Source organism: Stomoxys calcitrans, chromosome 1 (assembly GCF_963082655.1).
Source record: "Stomoxys calcitrans chromosome 1, idStoCalc2.1, whole genome shotgun sequence".
NCBI classification, from domain to species: domain Eukaryota; kingdom Metazoa; phylum Arthropoda; class Insecta; order Diptera; family Muscidae; genus Stomoxys; species Stomoxys calcitrans.
This window is the reverse complement of record NC_081552.1, coordinates 146,618,402-146,642,825: the sequence shown is the minus strand read 5'-3', so window position 1 is coordinate 146,642,825 and position 24,424 is coordinate 146,618,402. Positions and strand designations below refer to the sequence as shown.

The 24,424-nt window shown below is 35.6% G+C and overlaps 1 protein-coding gene across 11 annotated transcripts in view; it reads left to right on the top strand.

Moving 5' to 3' along the window:
• Positions 1-24,424, top strand: part of LOC106089736 (potassium voltage-gated channel protein Shab) — a 666,380-nt gene that overhangs the window by 464,484 nt on the left and 177,472 nt on the right. For 4 of the 11 annotated variants that reach the window (XR_009396471.1, XM_059360498.1, XM_059360497.1 and 1 more), the window contains exon 7: positions 4,521-4,613. The exons of 6 other annotated variants lie outside the window; for them this stretch is intronic. Coding sequence is in view for 4 of the 5 variants with exons in the window: in XM_059360498.1 (XP_059216481.1) it covers positions 4,521-4,613 (93 nt within the window). In the remaining variant the exon portion in view is untranslated. Of the gene's footprint in view, positions 1-4,520; positions 4,614-16,007; positions 20,613-24,424 lie in introns of those variants that run through there. One more of the 11 variants, XM_059360500.1, reaches the window with a different exon arrangement.

Here is a 24,424-nt window from a genome sequence, read left to right as displayed (position 1 = left end):
GGATTATGTGCAATCATCAAACCAAAGCCAATGGTTTGATGATTAATTCTTCGATAAAATTTCCGGACTTCATTCTGACTCTTGTACATCTCAGTTTGCTAACACTCACTCTTTCCATTTCCTTCTTCTTTCTGCGGAATAGACGTTTCTCCTTTACTCCCGATACCTGTCCTTGCAGAGTTGCTCTGTATTCCGCTTTCTTGGCTTCATTAGCATCTCGACACTCTTGGTCGTACCATAGGTTTCTTGGGGGAGACTTTCGATACTCAAGTACAGATTGCGCGGCATTTTTCACAGAGTGGGCAATGGATTGCCACTGTGCTGTTATATCATCAGGAACAAGAAGTGCTTTCATCAAGCAGTTGGGTCAGTCGAGTGGAGTATGCCATTGCCATCTGTTTTCTTTGCAGCTTTTCAAGGTTCAGCTTCCGTGCAGTGTCATATCGTACTTTTCGCGCTATATTCAAACGGGTGCGAACCAAGGTAATGATCCGAATCTATATTTGCTCCACGGATCGATCGTGTATTTAACACGCTGGATGAATGCCTTCCATCTATCACAACATGACCAAGTGGCTTTGGGAATAATTTTTATGTTGATGGTGCTGCTAACTACCATGTTTTTTGCCGCGGCAAAATATATTAGCCTCAACCCATTATCGGACGTTATCCGACTGTTGCAAAATATCCTTGGTCTGCTCGTTCTTATTTTCCGTCGGGGCATGGGCACAAATAAGCCTGATGTTGAAAAATTTGGCTTTTTTGCGAATTTTGGCTAGTCTCTTATCCACCGGAGTAAAGCTGGAGACATTTATATAGCATTTATGGATAAAACATGAACTGTGCTACTACTGTAGCTATGGTAAAATGTACGATTCGACTCAAAAAATCTCTCCTACTTCTGCTTAGCCATGTCTGTCTGTCCGGTGGGTGAGTGGAAAAATATAAATACATGCTTTTCGCAGTAACTCTATACAAACACTATCTATCAATGTTCTGCCTTTGAAGCGTCCAAACACCTCAATAGCCGGATGAGCCTCTGCCAAGAACGAAAAGTGTCGCACAATGATTGGTGTGTTATGTCCCCCGACTTTCCATTTACATTGCAAGAAAAGACTTCGATCATTCGGTTAGGTTAGGCTAGGTTTAGGTGGCAGTCTGCCATCAGACTCATATATAGGTTTTCGTCCATTGTGATACCACAGAAACAGGAGAATGAAAATGCTTTAGGAGATCTTTGTGGCCCGGTGCCGTAGCCGCCGCATGACCAAAGAGAAATCTCTCTTAGCCTCACAGCAGTTTGTCTAGCCACAATGTCCAGAGACATTAGGTGTAGTAATAAATATAGTGCACCCGATGTTGTCGTCCTAAGTGCGGCTGTGATGCACAAGCAAACCATTCTTTGGATCTGGCTGAGTATTTTACAGAAGCTGGATTTTTGAAGCGCCGCCCACCAGGCCACAACAATATATAGCATTGTAGTTATGACACGCGATGTAAAACGCCTACTTGCAGTTGTATAGGGCAAGAGTTGCCTTTTTTGTACTTTCCTAAACGTTTGATTTGAAATTAAATTTCCTGTCGAGCAAAACACCCAGGTATTTTGCGCTTTATGTAAATGAAACATTATTTCCTCCCAAGAAGACAGGTGCCACAGTAGGTTACTTGTATCTCCTGCAAAAAAGAATTACTTCTGACTTAGACGGATTTACTCCTAGCACACTTTTGGTAGCCCACTTCGGTGTCGCACTTAGATCTTCCCGAAGTATATCTCTAAGGGTGCTGGAAACTTTTCCTTCTTCCTAATAAATAGCACATTGAGTGGCACATCGTACGTCTCCGTACGACACCTAAGAGCTTAGAGCCTGTAGTTCTTTTATATACACCACTAAAATTTGTTGCGATTTTTATATAAACAAGTAAAAGCGTGCTAAGTTCGGCCGGGCCGAATCTTATATACCCTCCACCATGAATCGCATTTGTCGAGTTCTTTTCGCGGCATCTCTTCTTAGGCAAAAAACGGATATAAGAAAAGATTTGCTCTGCTATTAGAGCGATATCAAGATATGGTCCGGTTTGGACCACAATTAAATTATATGTTGGAGACCTGCGTAAAATGTCAGCCAATTCGAATAAGAATTGCGCACTTTGTGGGCTCAAGAAGTAAAATAGAGAGATCGATTTATATGGGAGCTGTATCGGGCTATAGACCGATTCAGACCATAATAAACACGTATGTTAATGGTCATGAGAGAAGCCGTCGTACAAAATTTCAGGCAAATCGGATAATAATTGCGACCTCTAGAGGCTCAAGAAGTCAAGATCCCAGATCGGTTTATATGGCAGCTATATCAGGTTATGAACCGACTTGTACTTTATTTGACATAGTTGTTGAAAGTAACAATAAAAAACGTCTTGCGCAATGAATGCCTAATCGGATAGAAATTGCGCCCTCTAGAAGCTCAAGAAGTCAAATCCCCAGATCTGTTTATATGACAGCTATATCAGGTTATAAACCGATTTGAACCATATTTGGCACAGTTGTTGGATATCATAACAAAATACTACGTGCCAAAATTCATTCAGGCTCAAGAAGTCAAGACCCAAGATCGGTTTATATGACAGCTATATCAGGTTATGAACCGATTTGAACCATACTTGGTACAGTTGTTGGATATCGTAACAAAACACGTTGTGCAAAATTTCATTCCAATGGGATAAGAATTGCGCACTCTAGAGGCTCAAGAAGTCAAGACCCAAGATCGGTTTATATGGCAGCTATATCAGGTTATAAACCGATTTGAACCATACCTTGCACAGTTGTTGGATATCATAACAAAACACGTCGTGCAAAATTTCATCCCAATCAGATAAGAATTGTACACTCTAGAGGCTCAAGAAGTCAAGACCCAAGATCGGTTTATATGGCAGCTATATCAAAACATGGACCGATATGGCCCATTTACAATACCAACCGACCTACACTAATAAGAAGTATTTGTGCAAAATTTCAAGCGGCTAGCTTTACTCCTTCGGAAGATAGCGTGCTTTCGACAGACAGACGGACGGACGGACGGACATGGCTAGATCGACATAAAATTTCACGACGATCAAGAATATATATACTTTATGGGGTCTCTGACGAATATTTCGAGTAGTTACAATCAGAATGACGAAATTAGTATACCCCCCATCTTATGGTGGAGGGTATAAAAATCCTTTTGCAAGAGCATTCATGCTTCTAGGATGAGTTTTTGAGGTTTTATTAAGTAAAAAATGTCCTCCTGGGAAGGTTTTCGTCAAGACCGCTTGGCACTTAATGTGATAGACAAAAAATTGAGAAGGAAGTTGTGGACTTTTGTTGGCCAGTAGATATTGATACTGAACTATTGTGCATCGGTCAAATTTACAGAGCTAAAATGGCATGCATTAATTGGCAAATATAGAATCCGAAGTTGCTGAAGATAGACAATAATTCGCTTCATCGTTAAAACTTATGAATCATTTACGAACAATAATTATATCATAATACCAGCACAGTCCAGATTTGAATAGGGTGTTGAAAGTAAGATTATGTCACCGTCCTTGTGAAAAAATAAACGATATTAAACTCTTAAATCACATGGATATTAGTCATAAACACAACGAATTTCAATTTTCTTGCGTGATGGTCCAAACTCCTTTTGGCTAGCATTTGTAATTTATTCGATCAATTTCGAATTATGGCCACTTAAAGTGTTTCCTATAATATGTTTGCTTTATTTTTTCATTTATGTGCATCCAATCACCAGTGGTCGGTAATTACATGGAATTACATGCCTCTTGGACCTAGCGAAGTGATATAAGCCATTGAAAGACAAATGTATTAGCCAATGCTAGACGTAATCCTATTGTGTTTCCTTAAGCAGAACCATTCAATTTGCCTAAATGTACACACATAAATTACACGACGAAAACGACCATGACAGGCGCCGCATACCTTGTACTGCTACATTTAATTTAAACGTTCATAGTTAAGTAGATAAACGTATTAAGCTGTTGTTGATCTGATTACTATGCATTTGTAAAGTATAACACAGACGCATATACACACTAACAATACATATATGCAGTGTACAGACAATTCACACACAGTGCGACAGAGGCCTATGTACAATTACGAGCACACACACCCCTGACAAAGAAATCAATCAACCAAATTGCTTTATTTTAAGTTTGGCAAAAGTTTTTCGTTAGATTTATCGTAAAGTGCAATCGATTAAAGCTATGTTGAAAATTTGCGCCTTAAGTTACCAACAAACAATAACAACAATGCATATATACTTAAACACAAATACCAATATACAGCGCAAAAGAGAAAATAATTCTTAGTTCAGTTATATTACATTTGAACATCAGCTAAGTTTGTTGTAAGCCAGACTGCGTCCAGTCGAAACAAAAATTTAAAAACAAAAAAATACCAGTTCTAATTTCCAAAAGCCATTACCTCTGTACCCACCTATGTATGTGTATTCTTCTAGGCAGCAAACAAACCAACGTCGTACACCCCAAAGGTAAAACCAGACAGACACCGACAAATGTAGCCAAACAACCCCTCAGTTCAAAACTGTCAGGTGAATACGAATTCCAATTCTTGTTGAATCTTCTTCTTTTCTTTTTTCGTTGTTTCCACATATTTTCTTTCTCTCTGTTGTACGAAAGTATTTAATTACATCAATTAACTATTGAAGCAATCAATGGCTTTCGAATAGAGTTAGTAGAATACATCAACCACCTTTCAAACTGTACATACAATTTACTTACCAACACAGCTCATACACACACACACACACACACATAACCGACGTTACAACTTTACATGCATATTACATGTACATAAATATACAGCAGTATTTTATAAGTAGAATTGCCCATACACCCCAGTATACCACCAAATATCACCAACACAAAACGGCTCATAGTTCACCTGATATATCCTTTATTTGTTACGCATTATCCACCACAAATGTCTCACACAAACACATTCGCGCTACAATACGCATTACCAAGTTACGACCAATAGCGTTTATATCCGACAGAGAACCCCAACACCAGGGAGAGATGTGAACTATTTATACAGAATAAACATTTTAATACCTACCCTACACCACTACCGTGGTACAGGGTATTATTATTTTTATCAACAGGCTCTGCATACAATGTTGAGTCCATTCCTGCTATAGATCGCAGTTACCGGTTGGCTAAAGTTTCATAATAGACAAGTACCGCAAACTCTGGATTGGCATATCGTCGACTTCTGGGCCTGTATCGCGCTAATAGTTATTTGTCAAAATATGTTTTGTAGAAGCCGAGAGACGACCCCTTATCTTATGGTACAATTAAATGTGTAAAATACACCAGATGGCATATACGCGAATGTCGAATCTCGAACGACAATGGCTGGGCCTGTATAGTATGTTGCACTATTCATAAATCATCCTCAATATTCATTACAATAACTTATTGGAGACTGCTCGAGCGAAATCATCTCTCAAATTGGCCATTAAAAATTGACCAAAGATGATTGATAAGTCATATCTGCGCGTCTTTCCATATACCATATCAAATCACGCTAAAATCGAAAATCAATCGAGCTAAAGCTTGCCAGCGATTCCTTTTCTACCCTCCACCATAGGATGGGGGTATACTAATTTCGTCAATCCGTTTGTACCACATCGGAATACTGATCTGAGACCCAACAAAGTATATATATTCTTGACCGTCTAGACGTTCTGAGTCAATTTAGCCCTGTCCGTTCGTCAGTCGAAAGCACGAAGGAATAAAGCTACACGCTTGAAATCTTGCATGAATAGTTCCTATTAGTTGCAAATGGGCTATATCGATATATGTTTACTCGGCGTTCTATCGAAATGTCTATTTCCAACCCCACAAAGTGTATATACTTATCTTGATTGTCGTTAAATTCTGAGACGATCTTACCATGTCCATATCCATCTGTTAATCTGTCCCTGATAATCAAGAAGATATTGCGAAAAACTTCGCACTGGTTATTTATTTTAGGCATAGATTTTTAAGGGGCTATATCGGACTATATCTTGAGATAGCCCCCATGTAGACCGATCTCCCGATTTAAGGTCTTAGACCCATAAAAGGCGCATTTACTATCCGGAACAGTGGGATTTTTTGCGGCCGAATATGGTGCAGATAGGTTTAGATTTGGACATATTTACCTCCTATATACCGATGACAATATATAAAGTTTAAGGCCTATAAACCCCCTTCATTTTCTCGATTTCGCTGAAATTTGCCGATGACAATATTTAAAGTTTAAGGCCTATAAACCCCCTTCTTTTTCTCGATTTAGCTGAAATTTGCACTGTGAGCTGCATTAGACCATGTCGAGTATGGTTTAGACCGGAACATATTTGATACTGACCCCATATAAATACATCCCAAGATTTTAGGACTTTCACCCATAAATGGAGAATTTATATCCCTTTTGCTGAAATTTCGTACAGTGAGTTTTGTGGGACCCCTACATTCCCTTCTAGATTATGGTGCACGACCTGCCCATATTTGGGCACAAACCCATATCATTTGAATTCAGGATAACGAACTGAAGTCCGTTTTGGTTATCAGACACTGGCATTCGGAAATCCTCTGAACCGAAGTAGTGGAAAATTCCTATTGATTACGAATTCCGCAAGGTAAGGCCATAAATTGGACGCGCTAAGAGTCCAAGAGGTTCCTTTGAATTTTGAACCACTTCAATTTATGCGATATGGTACTCATATTGTTTTAATCTACGAGCAATAAGATTTTGATCAATGGTATTCATTCCAGTGTGTAATGATATGTCCTTTCATAGTTTTTGCTGGAAATTAATTCGATTTTTTTTGCTAAGTTCGGCCGGGCCAAATCTTACATACCCTCCACTATAGATCGCATTTGTCGAGTTCTTTTCCCAATAACTGCTTTTAGGCAAACAAAGGATAAAAGAAAATAATTGATTTAATATTGGAGCTATATCAGATTTAGTCCGATTCGGACCATAATTGAACTGAATGTTGGAGAAATCATTGTGTAAAATTTCAGCCAATTCGTGTAAGAATTGCGCCCTCTAGTGCCTCAAGAAGCCAAGATTCCAGATCGGTTTATATGGCAGCTATATCAGGATATGGACAGATTTCAACCATACTCAGCACAGTTGTTGGAAGTCATAATAAAAATCTCCTGCAAAAAATTTAGCCAAATCGGATAAGAATTCTGCCCTCTAGTGGCTGAAGAAGTCAAGATCCATGATCGGTTTATATGGCAGCTATATCAAAACATGGACCGATGTAGCCCATTCACAATCCCATCCGACTTACACTAAAAAGAAATATTTGTGCAAAATTTCAAGCGGCTAGCTTTACTCCTTCAAAAGAGCTTTTCACAGACAGACGGACATGGCTAGATCGACTTCAAATGTCATGACGATCAAGAATATATATACTTAATATCTTAGACGAATATTTCGAGGAGTTACAAACAGAATGACGAAATTAGTTTACCCCCCTCCTATGGTGGAGAGTACAAAACAAGTAAGAGCGTGCTAAGTTCGGCCGGGCCGAATCTTATATATCCTCCACCATGGATCGCATTTGTCGAGTTCTATGCGCGGTATCTCTTTTTAGCCAAACAAAGAATATCGAATAAGAACTGTTATGCTATTGGAGCTATATCAAATTATAGTCCGATTCGGACCATAAATGAATGCTGAACATTGTAGAAGTCGTTGTGTAATATTTCAGTTCATTCAGATAAGAATTGCGCCTTGTAGGGGCTCAAGAAGCAAAATCGGGATATAGGTTTATATGGGAGCTGTACCAAGCTATTGATCGATTCAGACCGTATTAGACACGTGTGTTGAAGATCTAGAGAGAAGCCGTTGTAGAAAATTTCAGCCAAATCAGACGAGAATTGCGCGCTCTATTGGCTCAAGAAGTCAAGATCTAAGATCGGTTTATGTGACAGCTATACCAGGTTATGAGCCGATTTGAATCGTACATGGCACAATTTGTTGGAAGTGATGCCAAAACACCGCAGCTATATCAAAACATGGACCGATTTGGCCCATTTATAATACCAACCGACCGACTAATAAAAATATTTGTGCAGAATTCCAAGCGGCTAGCTATACTCCTTCGAAAGTTAGCGTGCTTTCGACAGACAGACGGACGGACATGGCTAGATCGATTTAAACGACATGACGAACAAGAATATATATACTTTATGGCGTCTCAGACGCATATTTCGAGGTGTTAAAGACAGAATGACGAAATAAGTAAACCCCCGTCCTATGGTGGAGGGTATAAAATGGACCAAACTTTGGGAGCCCACCGCCATGGACTCCGCTCAAAATGTGCACAAATAAAGTTAGTTGAAGGGCATATGTGTACTAAACGTACCAAATTTCTGCCAAATCAAATATGAATAAAAGCTTCAAGAGGCCGTAGAAAACTAATCGGGAGATCGATTTGAATGGGAGCCATCTGTTTATAGACCTTATTGGGCAATATTTATCATGAATGTTGGAAGCTGTAACACGACACTGTGTGCAAAATGTCAGCTAAATCAAACTATTGCAACATTCAGGGGCTCCTGATATCAAATAGTAGTCTTGGGAAAAGTCGTTCATCGAAAAAATCAATCCTTAGGTCTTTGCCTACGTGCGTTCAAGATCATTTGTTTTTGGTTGGCAGGGATAACTACCAAACCGATGGTTGCCCAACTTATTTATTAGTTGACAGCCATGGGTGATTTTATTTCATTATTATTATATTTAGTTTTAAATCAAAATGTTTTCAATAAACTACTGCACCCTTTATCAACAGCGGATTTCTACAAATTACACAGTCATTTATCTTAAGAGCTTGAGTAAAATTATATTAAAAGCTTGAGTAAAATCTTAGAATTAGAAAATAGCTGACAATAAAAAAACATTTTTGAAAACCTTTTAATTATTTTGCATCTCTGCAATCTGCAAAGAAAATGCAAAGTGTTCCATTTAATTCCTAGATTCCAAATAAAGCATAAACACAAACAAAGAAGATCTCTCCGCCTTGCAAGAAATTTGTTTATTGATGGTAACATTTGGATATGTCAGATGAATGAATGTATAAAATGAATGAATAAAAATTAAGGGAAAAATAAAATCTCTGTAAAGTTTAAAAAATTTTAAGAAAAATCAGTTTTTGAATTTTGCAGATAAAAGTGCCCTTAAAAAACAAAAATTAATACTACCCGAATTTTTCACAAAAAAAAACAGTAATACCCTTTTCAGCAAAGATGTTTTTAAAATCGTCATTTTGTAGTAAATTGGCTGAGTTTAAGGAACATTTAATACAAATTACATAAACCCAAATGAAGGGTCTGGTCTTTGTGTTCAAATTTGTTCAAATTTCACTTAAACGCATATACAATATGTCTTTACAAAACAAAAAGAAAATATAAGATATTTAATAAAGTTGTTACAAATTTTTCAATGAGAACTTAATAATAAAATGAAATTAAGACTGATATGAAGTGAATGGTATTGATAACTTCAATATCAAAACAGCTGTTGATATATTAAATAACGTGAAAGGGATGGAACTAGTGCCGATCGTCAGAAAAAAAATGTCAGTGGTGGTTTTCCCCTTACTAATGCTGGCGACATTTTTGAACTGCTACATGCCATGTTAAAACTTCTCTACCAACTGGTGTCGCTATGCAGCACGCCGTTCGGACTCGGCATTAAAAAGGAGGTCTCCTTATCATTGAGCTTAAACATTAATCGGACTGCACTCATTGATATAAGAGAAGTAACAACTGTTCCTTTATGGAATGTTCATAGGAAATTTAGTAGCATTAATATATATACAGGGTGGCTGATGAATATTGCTACAATGATGAATATTGCTACATTTTTTTTTCGGTGTATGGAATACATTTTTCTTTTATTCATGTTAAATTAAATTATTAAATTAATTATTAAATTATTATTAATTAAATTAATTAATTAATTAATTAAATTAATTATTAAATTATTATTATTAAATAGAAAAAAAGTTATTACATTTTTTTTTGGTAGCGGCTTTCATCAGCCACCCTGTATATAGTTATAGACCGATTTAAACCGTACATAAAGCGGTTATTGGAAGTCATAACAGTACTTTACGTGCAAAGTTTTAGCCAAATCGGCTCACAATTGCGGCTCAAGATTGTGATTGGGGCTCAAATCGAAGGACCATTTCATATGGTCGTTTAGTTAAATCGGAACTTTTTTTTACTAACTGTGATTAAAATGTTTTCAATTTCAATAAAGACATTATTTAATACAAACATTTTTTTAATTAAATTTTAAAATCTTTCAGACACAGTGGTTGAGAATGGCCAAAACATGATTCTATGGGCGGTGAATTTTTTTTAAGATAGTTTCATTCGTATAGGAAGAATTTTTTTAAAACGAGGAAGAATTTTTCTAACACAATTCGATTCCTGAATATGTTTCTATCCATTCGGCGATAATGCTAAGTTAATAAGTTTTGAAATTATCGCCCAAAGACTTATATCTCAATTATTCATTTCTGTGTTGTTGACAATGGATGACTTTTAAGATTTATTTGATAACTTATTTGACAATTATAATTCCATGGTGGTGATGGTACAAGGCTTGCTCGGCATTGCTAATGGCTTCTTCTTGTTGCTCAATTTGTTATCGTATTAAATAAAACCTCACATCATGCATCTTATCATCTTATGCAAGAGAAGATAACGATCATATGATTATGTTATAACAAGCATATCCCGATCCGCTTCGCCACCCTGTTTAAGTTCTACCCTCGTTTTAATGGAAGACTTACTCAGACTATAGAATATTTTCATAACTGCGCATTATATTTCAGAAATCTGTAGCAATCCGTGAAGAAAGTACCATCTACTACGAAGAATAACGATACCCCAGGAAAATCTTCAAGTCACCCAATATATATTGTCAAGATATAAATGTATCCCGATTTAGAAAACTTTAAGCCAATCCGTAAAAAGTATCATTTTGTGCTTTTTAGTACCTTAATGCTCGAACTTCAGACAAGTAATCTATGTTGTTGCCCAATCTATACTGCCAATGTGTGCCAGTAGTGCCCCAATCTTGAGAGCTTTAGTTTAGTCCGAAAAGAAATTATAATTTTGTACGTTTTAATTAATAAATGTACGAGCTTTAACTGTTTTAGAGCTGTAGCTGTAACTGTATTTAGAGTTGTAGCTCAATCCGTTACGAAAATACCATTTTGTGCGTTTCTGTGCCTATATGGACAAATTTTAAAAGCTTTTTCTTAATCGGTTAAGAGAGTACCATTTTGTACGTTCTAGCACCTAAATGTACGAATTAAAAAAAAAACTCTTCTAGTCGGCCGATATATATTGTCTAGGTTACCTGTATCCCAAACATTAAAGTTTAAGCCCAATTCGTAAAGAAAGTACCAATCTGTACGCCTTTGTACCCCAATGTACGAATTTAAAAAATCTTCCACTCGCCCAATATATACTGTTAAGTCGTACCTACATATATGCCAAATTTTCCAGAGCTCTAGCTCAATATGTAAAATAAGTACCAAATAATACCAATTACAGCACTTAAACAAGTACGACTACAGCATTTCGTATTTGGTACAACTTACCATGTCCTTATCAGGAGCAAATTATCTAATTTTGCCTGTCTCCGTTCTCTGTAAAAGTAAAAATACTATTTCGTACTGTTTATTACTTTTTGATACCAATATGTAAGATATGTCAAAAAATCATTTGGTCGTCAAACATATATTTTCTGGCTGTATCTAAAATCCAAATTTCAGAGCTCTAGCTTAATCCGCAAATAAAGTACAAGATGGTACCACATGCGTTACTAAACGTACTCTTTTAACCGTTTCCAGTACTAATTTTCATGTTTTTATGCGCTGCACCATAGGATGGAGGTGTACTGATTTCGTCATTTCATTTGTGACACATCGAAATTTTGATCTGAGTATCAAAGTAAATATCGTAAATTCTTGATCGTCTTGGCATTTCAAGTCGATTTAGCTATGTCTGTGTGTTATAAGTGTAGGTCTAAATAGCGGTCTATGTTAGTATTGCTGCCAAACGATCTTGGGTCTTGACGTCTTGTGCCTCTAGAGCGTCCAAAGGACCGATCGCTGCGGGAACAAGGTGGTCATTGGTTATTTAAAGGCGCCTTTTCATATCGAGCATCATAGGCACTCAGTATTTGTGCAAGAGCCGGTGCCACCCGCCCTCTCAATGAGACTCTCCGATCGGTCCCGCTGATTGTCCGCGACTGCCCTTGCAGCTGCTCCGTATGGAGCATTCCACTTTCCGCAACCTGTGGACGGTAGCTCGCAGCTAAGCTTTTCGTGACAGCAATGAACACTAGACAGATCGGACCTCAATTTTCCAGGCTGTGTGGTGCTTGCAGCTATCCTGTGTAGGTAAATCGGTTCATAATCTGATATGGCTCCCATATAAACCTTCCAGTTATATACATGCATTTTTATCCGATTTGTCTGAAATTTTTTTACAACGGCTTTTCCTATGACCTTCAACATACGTGCCAAATATAGTCTGAATCGGTCCATAGTCTGGTATAGCTTTCATACTAACCGATCTTCAGATCTTCCATCCTGAGTCCCTAAAGGGCGCAATTCTTAACTGAATTAGCTGATTGATTTTGCACAATGACTTCTACTTTGGTCTCCAACATCCAAATCATGAATGGTTCGTATCGGTTCGCAACCTTATATAGCTTCAATATCATAACAATTCTTATCCATTAATCTTTGTTTGCTTATAATGAGATACCGGGCATAACACTTGACAAACATGACTCATGATGGAGGGTAAATAAGGTTCGGCCCGGCCGAACTTAGCACGCTTTTATTTATTTCTATGTACCCATACTATATTATATCGCAACAACAATCAGTTAAGCCATATATCGGAGTTCTATCTCTTACTGTTTGACCTGTGCAAAGTTTACCTATTTCTTTCCGTTTTTGGTCTTTTTTAGGACCTAAATGTACAAATGTCCAAAAACTTATTAAAACAACCAACTTAGGTTGCCAAAGTGTGCCAAAGTTCCAAAATTCAGAGCCCTTGCTCAATTTACAAAGAAAGTCCCAAAAAATACCAATTGCGGTACTAAACGTACTAATTCTCCTTTCCCTGTACTATTTTGAGAAATTATTTTGTCAAATCTAATTTCTTCGAGACGCTCATCAATTCGAACCATTTACACAATTTTACATAATTTTTGGCCATCCCGTTCGCGCTGGGCAAGCTTTCACCTTTTCGTACTGTTTGGTAGTTTTTAGTACCTTAACGTAGGAATATCAGAAAACTCCGACTTATTCCGTTCCTATGGCCCAAGAGCAACATTGGTGTCAAATTTCATTATCCTAACTTTAGCCGTTAGGTCTGGGCGATGATCAGTCAGTCAGTCAGCAACCAGTAAGTCACGCGTCTCTTTTTTATCGGGGTTTCCAATTAGATTGAGATATTTTAAAACTATGTCAAAACTTTTATGAATGGATCTCGACTTCGATCGTATTGCCACCGCAGTCACGTTTCCATCTGTCAATACGTTGGACCCAATTTTCGATGACTCGGCCACACATTTCAGACAAAACAATCGCTTTTTCCTGTCGTCGGCTTGTTGGCATAGACCAATGACTTCCGTTGCCCCAAAGTTAATAGTCTAGAGGCGTCAAATCGCATGAACAAGGCGGCCAATCGACTTGAGCATTTCTTCAAATAACACGCTCATCAAACATACTCTCTTATTAATCGATTGCAACGTGTGCTGTGTGGCATCGTTCTGTTAAACCATATGTCGTCCAGGCCCATATCTTCCAATTCAGGCCAAAAAAAGGCAAGTGATCATTGTGCGGTAGCGTTGTCCATTTACGGCAACGTGACGAAGATGTATGGACCAATGACGCCGCCGGAATGTAAACCATACCAAACAACAGTTAGTTTTGTAGATGAAACATTTATTTGTGAAGCACATGTGGATTTTCACCTGACCAATAACGCATACTTTGCTCATTGACGAACCAATAAAGCCAAAAATGAGCTTCGTCACTGAAAATCTTCATTGCTCTTAAAGTAGCGTTCGCCGACTCCGAATTTCGGTAGTAAATGTTTATGGTTTGTAGATGTTGTTCGCACGTGGTAAAGTACATGATGAAAATATTGAGTTTACAGCTAAACTGACAGTGACAAATCGATGCTTCATGTAAGAGTGCGTTCACAAATTAAATTCAGTCAAATTGTCAAGACCCCTTATAAACGGAGATAACTTTACGAACAAATAATAAGTGATCAGTGAGAGAGGCAGAAGTTTAGATTTCGTCCTCTTATTATTTATGTACTCAAACCACAGAGAACATTAGCGTTAACAAGATCTGGTAAAATATTTCAAAAATCATTTTCAGTTCAGTTGCATATTGCGCTGTTGCTAGTCGCTCTAAAATACCCTTAGTCTCACAGATTCCGTTTAACCAGTTTTTGTAGGCTTTTTCTCTGTCGCCACATCATTATCATGTTGACAACACAATTCTCAAAGAATTTATTTAAATTTATGCAAACTTTTACTATTTTACCATTATCTCCTTCATAAATGACGCACAATGTTCCTTTCATAGAAATTAAGGTTGCGAAACATTCGCGAAATCAAGCTTTGTACAGAGTATTGAGTAAGAATAATTGCCAGTAACCGTTATTATACATGCGGAGTGTCAAGAGCTACATTGTGAATAAAAGTATTTATGTAAATAACATACTACACTCGTATATTCTAATAATGAAGTTATCAGATTTGAAGTTTTTTTTTTTTTTTGGCCCAGCTGCATCTCTGAGTAAGACATTTTTTACATTGTTGCATCTAACTAGTGTGTACTATACTATATTTCCTAGGAATTCACTTTCAATACAACACCTTGCGAAAAAAATTAGCTTATAAAATAATTATAATGTGTAATTTAGTTGTGATCTTTTACTATAGTTTATTTCCAATTGAAATATGTTTGGTTCAAGTGCTGATTATTATTATAAATTATGTATGTAACATTGCAAGAAATAAATTAAAACAGCAGCCACAGAGGTTGTAGAAGCAACAACTGTTGGATAAAAGAAAAACACAAATCTTAAAAAGCAATAAGAAATGAGCTATTCCGAGAAGAAATTGCATGATATTTAGTTGTAATTTAAACAATTTCGGCATCTTTTGTTTATGAGTGCAAAATGGCTCGAAGAACAATATTGCCCGACTATAGATAATCAACTGAAAGATTCAAGGCAACATTGGACCTTTGGTCAAGACTTAGACTATTGACTATGGTTTCGTTTCTTTTCGCTTCTTAGCATAGTTTCCTTTATGTTTACTTCTATACATCTGTTGTACTTATTCCAATTGTATAAACTCTTATGAACTACTACATACATACGTATACATAGTTTCTAGATTATTTCTATAGTTGAAATTTTTTAGCAAATCAAATTTTTCTTTGCCAAGTATATATAAAAAGAAGCGATTACTTATTACAAATAGAAAGTTTTATTCTACAAATGTGTAAAACTGAATTTTTCTTCTTGTCTCTTTCTTTAATTTCAAAATCCATCAAAATCCCATTGTCATCAAATGGCCTAAAAAAAAAAACACTCTCAACACTGTCCACATTTCCACACACACGACACATTGGCACCCTTCCATTGTCACCACTTTGCTATAATGCGAATTCGACAATCATCCTTTCACTTTTACCCCAAACTCACGCAACATAAAACAAAATGACAATTTCCTAACCAACCTCCGCCTTACTTAAAAATCCTTTCATACAATCAATTTGGTTTCTATACTCTGTCGTTCTGTGCAATTACATGAAATCGGTGACCATTAAAAATTTGATTCGAATTTGTGCCGCACCACGCAGGTGAAAAGAATACTCTAATTGAGCCGCCACCAATTCCATCCTTTTGTACACCTCGTCGCCGAGCCTTATCAGCCCGAATACAAGAACTGAATCGCAGTCTTCTGGAGGAGCGTGACGGTCAACAGCAAAACAGTTACAGTGATGCCGATGACAGCGGATAGAGTACTTCCTAATTTTACAAAATAGTTTTAAGAATATAAGAAAACACAATGTCCTTGTTAATACAACATTACAATACATAGATCCAGAAATACACATTTCCTGGTGGTGACCTTTGGCTATTCGATCGGTGGCAAAGTATTCTTCGAAGTATCCACCCAACCAACAATAGGTAGATATGTGTGTCGATTTTCGACTCATCCTGGAAACATTTTGAGCAAAAGGTTACTTTGGTCCTAGCTGTGTTACACTACTTGTTTCAGCAGGCCTAAAATTGATTTACCCCTGGCAGCAGTCACTTTCAGAGGTGGGAATTTTAGTTAATTTTAGAGATCAATCCATTTAGTTCCGTTCCACAAGAGCAACTAGTTCTTAGTTCTTTAGTTCCTTTTAAATTTTTGACCATCTTTATGGTTTCATGCAAAACTGATATTTTTGAAATTTCCAATAAGATTTTTGTATTTCTACATATACTCGGTACAAATACTATAATTTGTCATGGCTCATCTGCAGACAAAATTTCATCCAATTATTTTTAAAAATAATTTTGAGATTTTGTGAAAGTTTTTCTCAACTTTCCCGAAAGCCGAACTGAATACTCTGTTTAAGCAAGTAGTTGCGACGCGGAAAAAGTACGAATGTAGGCGTAGAAAAGCCATTTGGATATGTTGATTATAGGAAACCAATAAATGTGATTACCACCTTTTTGCATAAATCATTACATAGAAAGCTATTGGTAATTTAAATAAATTACACTTTTATTTAGTTGTTGCATTAAACTGAGAAACATGGCTTATTAATCAGTTGATCTATGAGTTAACAAAAGGCAGAACAAATGGATATGTTAAAAAAAGGTGTGCACAAAATAAAATGGAACTATGGAACTGCAAGAACGAAAGAGATGGAACTAGTTCCCGCAGTTGGGACTTGTTGGGATTAAGCATCGAGTATTAAATAATATTTAGTAGGAAAAGAAACTAGAAGTTTATTAAACATTATTCAAAAAAAATCGTCTCTTAGATTTCAAGAAATTTAAATACGGTCATTTATAAAGACGGCCAATTTCCGAAATATTGGGCACTAATAATAGGCGAAACTGAAATACAGCTGTAGAAGCAAGGAACTTCAGAGCAACTTCTTTCATATTAAATTAAATTATGAAGGCGGTAAACCCATTTATATTGTTTTTAACTTTCAACATTTAAAATAATTTACCAAATTCGTCTAACTTTTTAGACTTTTTCAGGTTTAACAAATCCTAGTATATGTAAAGGGACCCAAATCCTATCCTAGCTATTATCTATAACTGATCAAATACTTATCCCTTTTCTAGTTGTCACTGCTATTAACGACAGAGGAAAAAATTAAGAATATTTTTCGATTCTTGAACTTTTATATTCTGTTCGTAAGAACATCTGCTTTATAAGAATATTTTCGTTATGAATGACTACTGATTGGACTGGATTCACTTATGAATGAGGCGAAATGAAAGATCTTTCAATTTGTTTCCCAAATTAATTAAATCTTGAAGGTGGTAAACCCATTTATATTGTGTTTAACTTTCAGCATTTAAAATAATTTACCAAATTCGTCTAACTTTTTAGACTTCTTCAGGTTTAACAAATCCTAGTATATGTAAAGGGACCCAAATCTTATCCTAGCGATTATCTATAACTGATCAAATACTTATCCCTCTTCTAGTTGTCACTTCTATTAACGACAGAGGAAAAAGTTAAGAATGTTTTTCGGTTCGTGAACTTTTATATTCTGTTCGTAAGAATATCTGCTTTATAAGAATATTTTCGTTATGAATGACTACTAATTGAAGTGAATTCCCTTATGAATGAGGCGAAATGAAAGATTTTTCAATTTGTTTCCCAAATTAATATCAGCACATGATGTACGGCAAAATTTCAAATAGTTTCCCATCTAGTTTATTGTAGCACTACTGCGAAAAGAAAGATCTTTCCATTTGTTCCTTAAATTAATGTCAGCACATGATATACGGCGAAAATTCACATAATTTCCCACACAGTTTGAAGTAAATAACCTCTTTGTTTTGCAAACCCATGCGAAAATGGGGGTTGATTAAAGGTATTTCACCACATTTTCTTCTTTCTAGAAATATCGCAATGCGAATAGTTAACAAATATAGCGGCAATTTTGGAATAGAAAATGAAACCTTATGTTAGGGTTGCCTTTGCAACAAAGCGTATTATGAACGTGTCTTAGATCTTTTACTTCATGCACCTTATACCTTAGTACCTCGGAAGAACTTGACACCCATTTAAACAAATACCTCTAAAACAAATCTTCAGTTTCCGATGCAAATCCTTGGAACATCGATCGAATGCCAAATTTTATATGCCATCAATAAACATTCCAGCAAACATTAGCATTAGTTCAAGTTAGGTTTGTATAGAAATAGATCGGATATCAGGAAAAATAAAAACAACTATAGTATAGAAATATATGAAATTAAAGAAAAGATCCACAACCACATCTTACATCTTTGCAATAAGGCAAGACGCCCGCAAACACATTTGTATGTATAGTTATATATCCATTAATAATAAAAAACAAACATGAATGAAAAGTTAACAAATAATGACATACTACATGTAATGTTACTGTAATACAATAGTGTAATTATTAGGTGTACTAGGAAAGTTAGCATAGAATATCAATGAGACCATGTAAAAATGATGAAGGAAAAGGTATTTTAAATCTTTTCAACTAAATTTAGTTGCAGTTGTGATTCCTGTAAAATGTAAACGAAGCTAAAAACTTACCGAAACATCCAAATATGTATTAAATGTTGTTCACCAAACACTTCTCTCCTTTCTGTTGTTGCTAATCTAATCTGAACAACAGCTCCTTACTAGGCATTTGTTCAATTAGTTTGTGATTTAAGCTTTCGTCAGGACATTGAATCTTTTTCTATTAATTTGCCTTTTTAAGTTTTTTTTTCCAAAGCTCAATTTGTAACGTTTATTTTGGCTACACACATTTCTTTGCAAAAGTACAGCACAAGAATGAATGATTTTTCAAATATAATCAGCACTTGATAGAGAAAATTTAATCACTTTTATTATTGAAAACGCAAGACTGTGCAATTTATCTACTCTTTTTAAAACGTTCTTACCTGAAATTGGCCGCAACACGATGATTTGAAAACGACATCACAATACTTTGGGAACTTTAGTTGTTCTACAAACTCTTGCTCTTTGAAAATCTTTATCATCTTTGATAACTTGTAATCTTGTTTTTCCATAGGCAACATGAAATCTAACCAGAAGAAACAGAAATTCGGAAAATTAACAAAAAAAGTACAGAGTTACGTATATTTAGGCCTTGAAAAAGCTTCAATTTTAGCAGATAAACTAAAGCTGATGTACCTTATATTTGACTATTATGGCGAGTCATTGATATTTTGTATTTCTTTACATTATTTGCCTCAAGCATGTCAAGCGTCGAAATTTATAGCAATGAGAATGAATATCGCTATAACGTAAGATTTTTATTGATTACAGAAAAGATATTGCAAGACACACTGGCGGATCGGTACACCCTTAGTCGAAATTTTTGGTTAGGACTATCTTCAATACAAACGTATTCTCTGGTCATCGTCTTACGGTCTTCATTTCATAGCTTGCTTATTTTTGGTAATTTAGATAGTTACAATAGATTCATTGGAATTTCCCTTTGTTAACCATAGGTTGCCACCGAATGTCAATAACTGCAGCCGATGTACCACGTTTCTTATTTTGCCAGTTTGTCCGATTTTCACCGAATAAAATACTAAAATCTCATCATGTGAAATTCTAGACATAGAAAAGCTGAAAAAAAAAATCAACACTAGACAAAATACATGAGGATTTGGTGTCTATCTCGAGGAACTGTCTTTTATGTTCCTGTTTAACCGGAATATAAGTGTAATTCGGGAATGGTTCTTAAATTTGCTCTACCCTATCGATAGGTTCAGTCATTACAGTCATTGACTACATTACTACCGCAGACATTTATAGCCTAACCTTATGCACATAATCTCATTTAGTTTCTTGAAAAGTATAAACAAGGGGACTTAAATCATATATCACAGTAATGTGATTTTTGACAAAGCCTTGAATGGAATTATAATTAACACACATGAAAAGTCAGCGGCAAGAAATTGACTTAGATTCGTTGAGAACTTAATTTCTCATTAGGAATCGAGCTTTAACCATATCATGGGTTCTAGCAGCATTTGTCCTGCATTGTGTTTGTTTGAACTCATGCAAAATCTGCAATATCAATTAAGCCGTAATCGCGCATTATGTATTATTAAAGTTACTATAAACTTATCAATTGATTTTTTTTATTACAAAACTACGATTTGTGATAGTTAATTAATGTACTCATATCTATTATTTTTTGCATGCTAACACAATACATATTTATATAAATTGTCATTGTTAAAAAAATCTATTCCATTCTTTAAGTCAAAAGTATCCGCAAATAATAGTTTTTTTTAGCGAAAAAATTGTTTACTTTGTATTATATCAATGGACATTTGGCAAAATAACGTATCTCGAGATAAGAGAATTTTCCAGGATTTTTATTATAAATGTATCCTTTGATCAGTCAGTCTTACCAGGGCTTTTCTACTCTTTCTGGTTGCAGAGTTATCCAATTAGTCAAATCAACACATTACCGCTTTTTTGTGAAATTGCATATGACAAAAGAACATAAATCAATTTAGTTGCCCGTTTTTTTTTAAAGATTCAAAAAAAATCCTTGTGACAAAATAACTTATTTCAATGTATGCCCCTAATTTTTTTAAAAGAGTGCTTTTGACAATGCAACATATTTCGATATATTTCCACTTTTTCATTGAAAGTCAGTTTCACAAAAAAGCATAATTCGATATAGGATGCACTAATTTAATTTTTGTTGCTTAAAATAAATTTGATATTTTATTATTTACACATTTTTTCAGAAACGGTTAGTGCTGGAATTTTGAAACCTGGTGTAAAAAAATCTGCAGAGACTACTTTATCTTATTAGCTGCCCACATTTGCTTAGCTTGATTCACAAAGAGTTTTTGTGCTAATATATGTGTTTTTTTTCGCTTTCCTATAAAATTGGTATTTCGAGATATGTTGTTTTGTCAGAAATCCTTTCCAGCTTTGAGCCTTTTTGGCATAGACCAAGTTCCTTCTCCTTTCCAGCTTTGAACGTTTTAGGCATAGACCAAGTTCTTCGTGTAAGAAATCTGAATTTTCCCATAGCACTTTTGGTTTTTAATATTTTTCTGTGATTCAAATCCAGGGGTTGAGGATAAATCATGAACATTGTGGGATTTATACTTGGAGTCAGTGAATGTTGTCCGCAATCACAACTACATTCAGCCATATATTGTAAATTATCTTTCAGAAGTTATCCTTGATTTCTTCGACTAACACAATAATTTCTACGCGACCCACTCATACAAAACCACACCATTACAGAACCACTTCAGTGGTATACATTTGGAAATATTTGCTTGGTAGTCATGACCGTATTCGTTCTGTGTCAGATTTCGTATTCCGGAGCGAACTCTTATCGAATTATGCGATGTTTGGGTTTGTCGAATGGTTTCAGTATTACACTTTTTTCTCTGCAATTTCAGCAAGTTTTGGTGTACGTTGCTTTGTATTATCAGCTACCTGGCGGAGCAACCACTTTTCGTCCCTCGCATAATATTTCTTTGCTCCATTTCTGCTCGTTGCAGTACGATTTTCGGGAATCTGTCTAAATATATGTTGTTACAGCTAAGATTTTCATTGTACAGGATAGTAAATAACTAATATTCTTTCCACAATTGTTATATGGTGTCCACAAAAATCGTTTAGTTAAAAAGCGATAACAGTTATCGAAATTGGTATTCAGTAGCAACTTTTAACGATAATCGACATCGTTAAAATCAGCTGTTTTCGCTAACGAATAGAACATTTTTTAACTAAACGACGACCAATTATTTGGTATATAAAAGAAGAATTCTAGGCTATGAGAAGAATTATTTATTAATTTTGTCGATTATTCTTTGTGTTTTTCGTTTTTTTTTTTTTGGTTAGATTTGCCAGAGAGAAAAAATTTGATAACGATTTCTGTTAATACCATAATCGTTAATGCAAACGATGATACTCAACATATTTATCTAAACGATTTTCGTTATATGTTACGGGGTTGTGGTACTGGTCTGGTAAAGTGTAAGAAAATTACTGATACAATATATCACTTGCTATTTCATAGGAAGATTAACTATTACATGGTAAAAGTTGTGCACGTAAATATTATCGGTGGACTCTTTGCACTGTGAGTTTGAAATTGATTTAAATAATCATTACGTTTAACTAACTGTCACCAATCGCATTCTTTATTAAAAAAAGATCGAGTTTTGGTTGTGACTAAGCGCACATAAAAGTATTGATATGCTATGGTATTTTTTGGTAGGGTTTACAATGCGACATGCTTGAGCCATAATTGTAATGTAGTGACCATTTTAGGTAAAGTTTTATTCTTTACTTTGAACCCTCATATCAGTAATGTTTCAAAATCTTTTACATACATGACTGAAAACGGAGATTAGATGCCAAATGACAGACATGTTTTTCAACAGCCATATGCTGAGAATTGTTCTTGTTTTTTGCATAATAATTTGTTCTCCTTCAGAAAAATCAATCTTACAGAAAGGTTTATAGCTTTTATTAGTTTGTTATTTTCCAGCTGATAAAACCGGGTACAAAAATGAAACAGGGTTTACGCAATTATAAAACGTAATTGAGCAACAAAGTTTCGACGCCCCCAAGCGTTAATAATTGAAGTGATGCCCAAATGACGCATAATATCTACCAAGTTGATTTTTGCAACTAATTACAACAATTATCAACAAATTTGAAAGTTTTAAGTTTTCTTTTTCATTTAGTTTGAGGCCAATAAAACCATTCTATGGCGTATGTAGAAGTTCAACGCATTAGGCGCTTTTTCTGATTTTAAAATCCCCCTTTTTTTATTAAATGGATAGGTACGATTTCAATATAGTCCACATTTGTTATACCCACCACCGTAGGATAGGGGTTCGATCCGTTTGCAACACATCGAAATATCGATTTCCGACCCTACAAAGTATATATATTTCAGATCGTCGTAAAATTTCAAGACGATTGACCGATGTCCTTGTTGTCTGTTGTAATCACTCTAAAGCCTTCAAAAATGTAGATATTGAGCTGAAGTTAGGCACAGATACGTCTTTTTGATGCACGCTGGTCAAGTTCTTGAACGGGCCAAACTGCACCGTATTTGAATACAGCTGCTATATGAGCCGATTTTCCGATAAAGGGCCTAATACCCATTAATTCTTTATTTTTATTTGAAACAGTGAGTAGTTTTAGGCCTACCGACATCGGACCCAAATATGGTCCATATCGGACTATATTTATATATAGCTGCCATATATACCGATCTGCCGCTAAAGGGTCTGAAGCCCATAAAATCTTTATTTATCACTCGATTTCGCTGAAATTTAAAACAGAGGGTTATCTTACGCCTCCTGATATCCGACCTAAATATGGATCAAATCGGACTACATTTAGGTCTGAAGCCCATAAAAACTTTATTTTTTAACCGATTTCGCTGAAATTTGAAACTGTGAGTAGTTTTACGCCTCCTAACATAGGACCCAAATATGCTTCAGATCGGACTATATTTAGATACAGCTGCCATACAGACAGTTATCTCGATAAAGGATCTGAAGCGAATAAAAGATTTATTTTTTAACGGATTTCGCTGAAATTTGAAACAGTAAGTAGTTTTAGGCCACCCGCTATCCGACCCAAATATATTAAAGATCGGACTGTATTCAGATATAGCTTACGTATAGACCGATGTACCGATTAATGGTCTGAAGCTCATAAAAGCTTTATTTATTACCTGATTTTGCTGAAATTTTAAATACAAAATTCAACAGTGACTTATATTCATTGTCCCACTCAATATCCGTGTCGAATAAGCTATCCAATTTTCACTGGATTGTGCCGAAAGGGGGTTTTCATATATACCCGAGGTGGTGGGTATCCAAAGATCGGCCCGGCCGATCTTAATGCCTTTACTTGTTTTTATTTTAACTTAGACTTGTACTTTTGCAAAATGAACAGTTGTGATAGCAATATCAAATTATTTTAAAACTTTTCTCAGACAATTTTCCGTCCAAAGCAAGCAAAATAAATAAATAATCATTT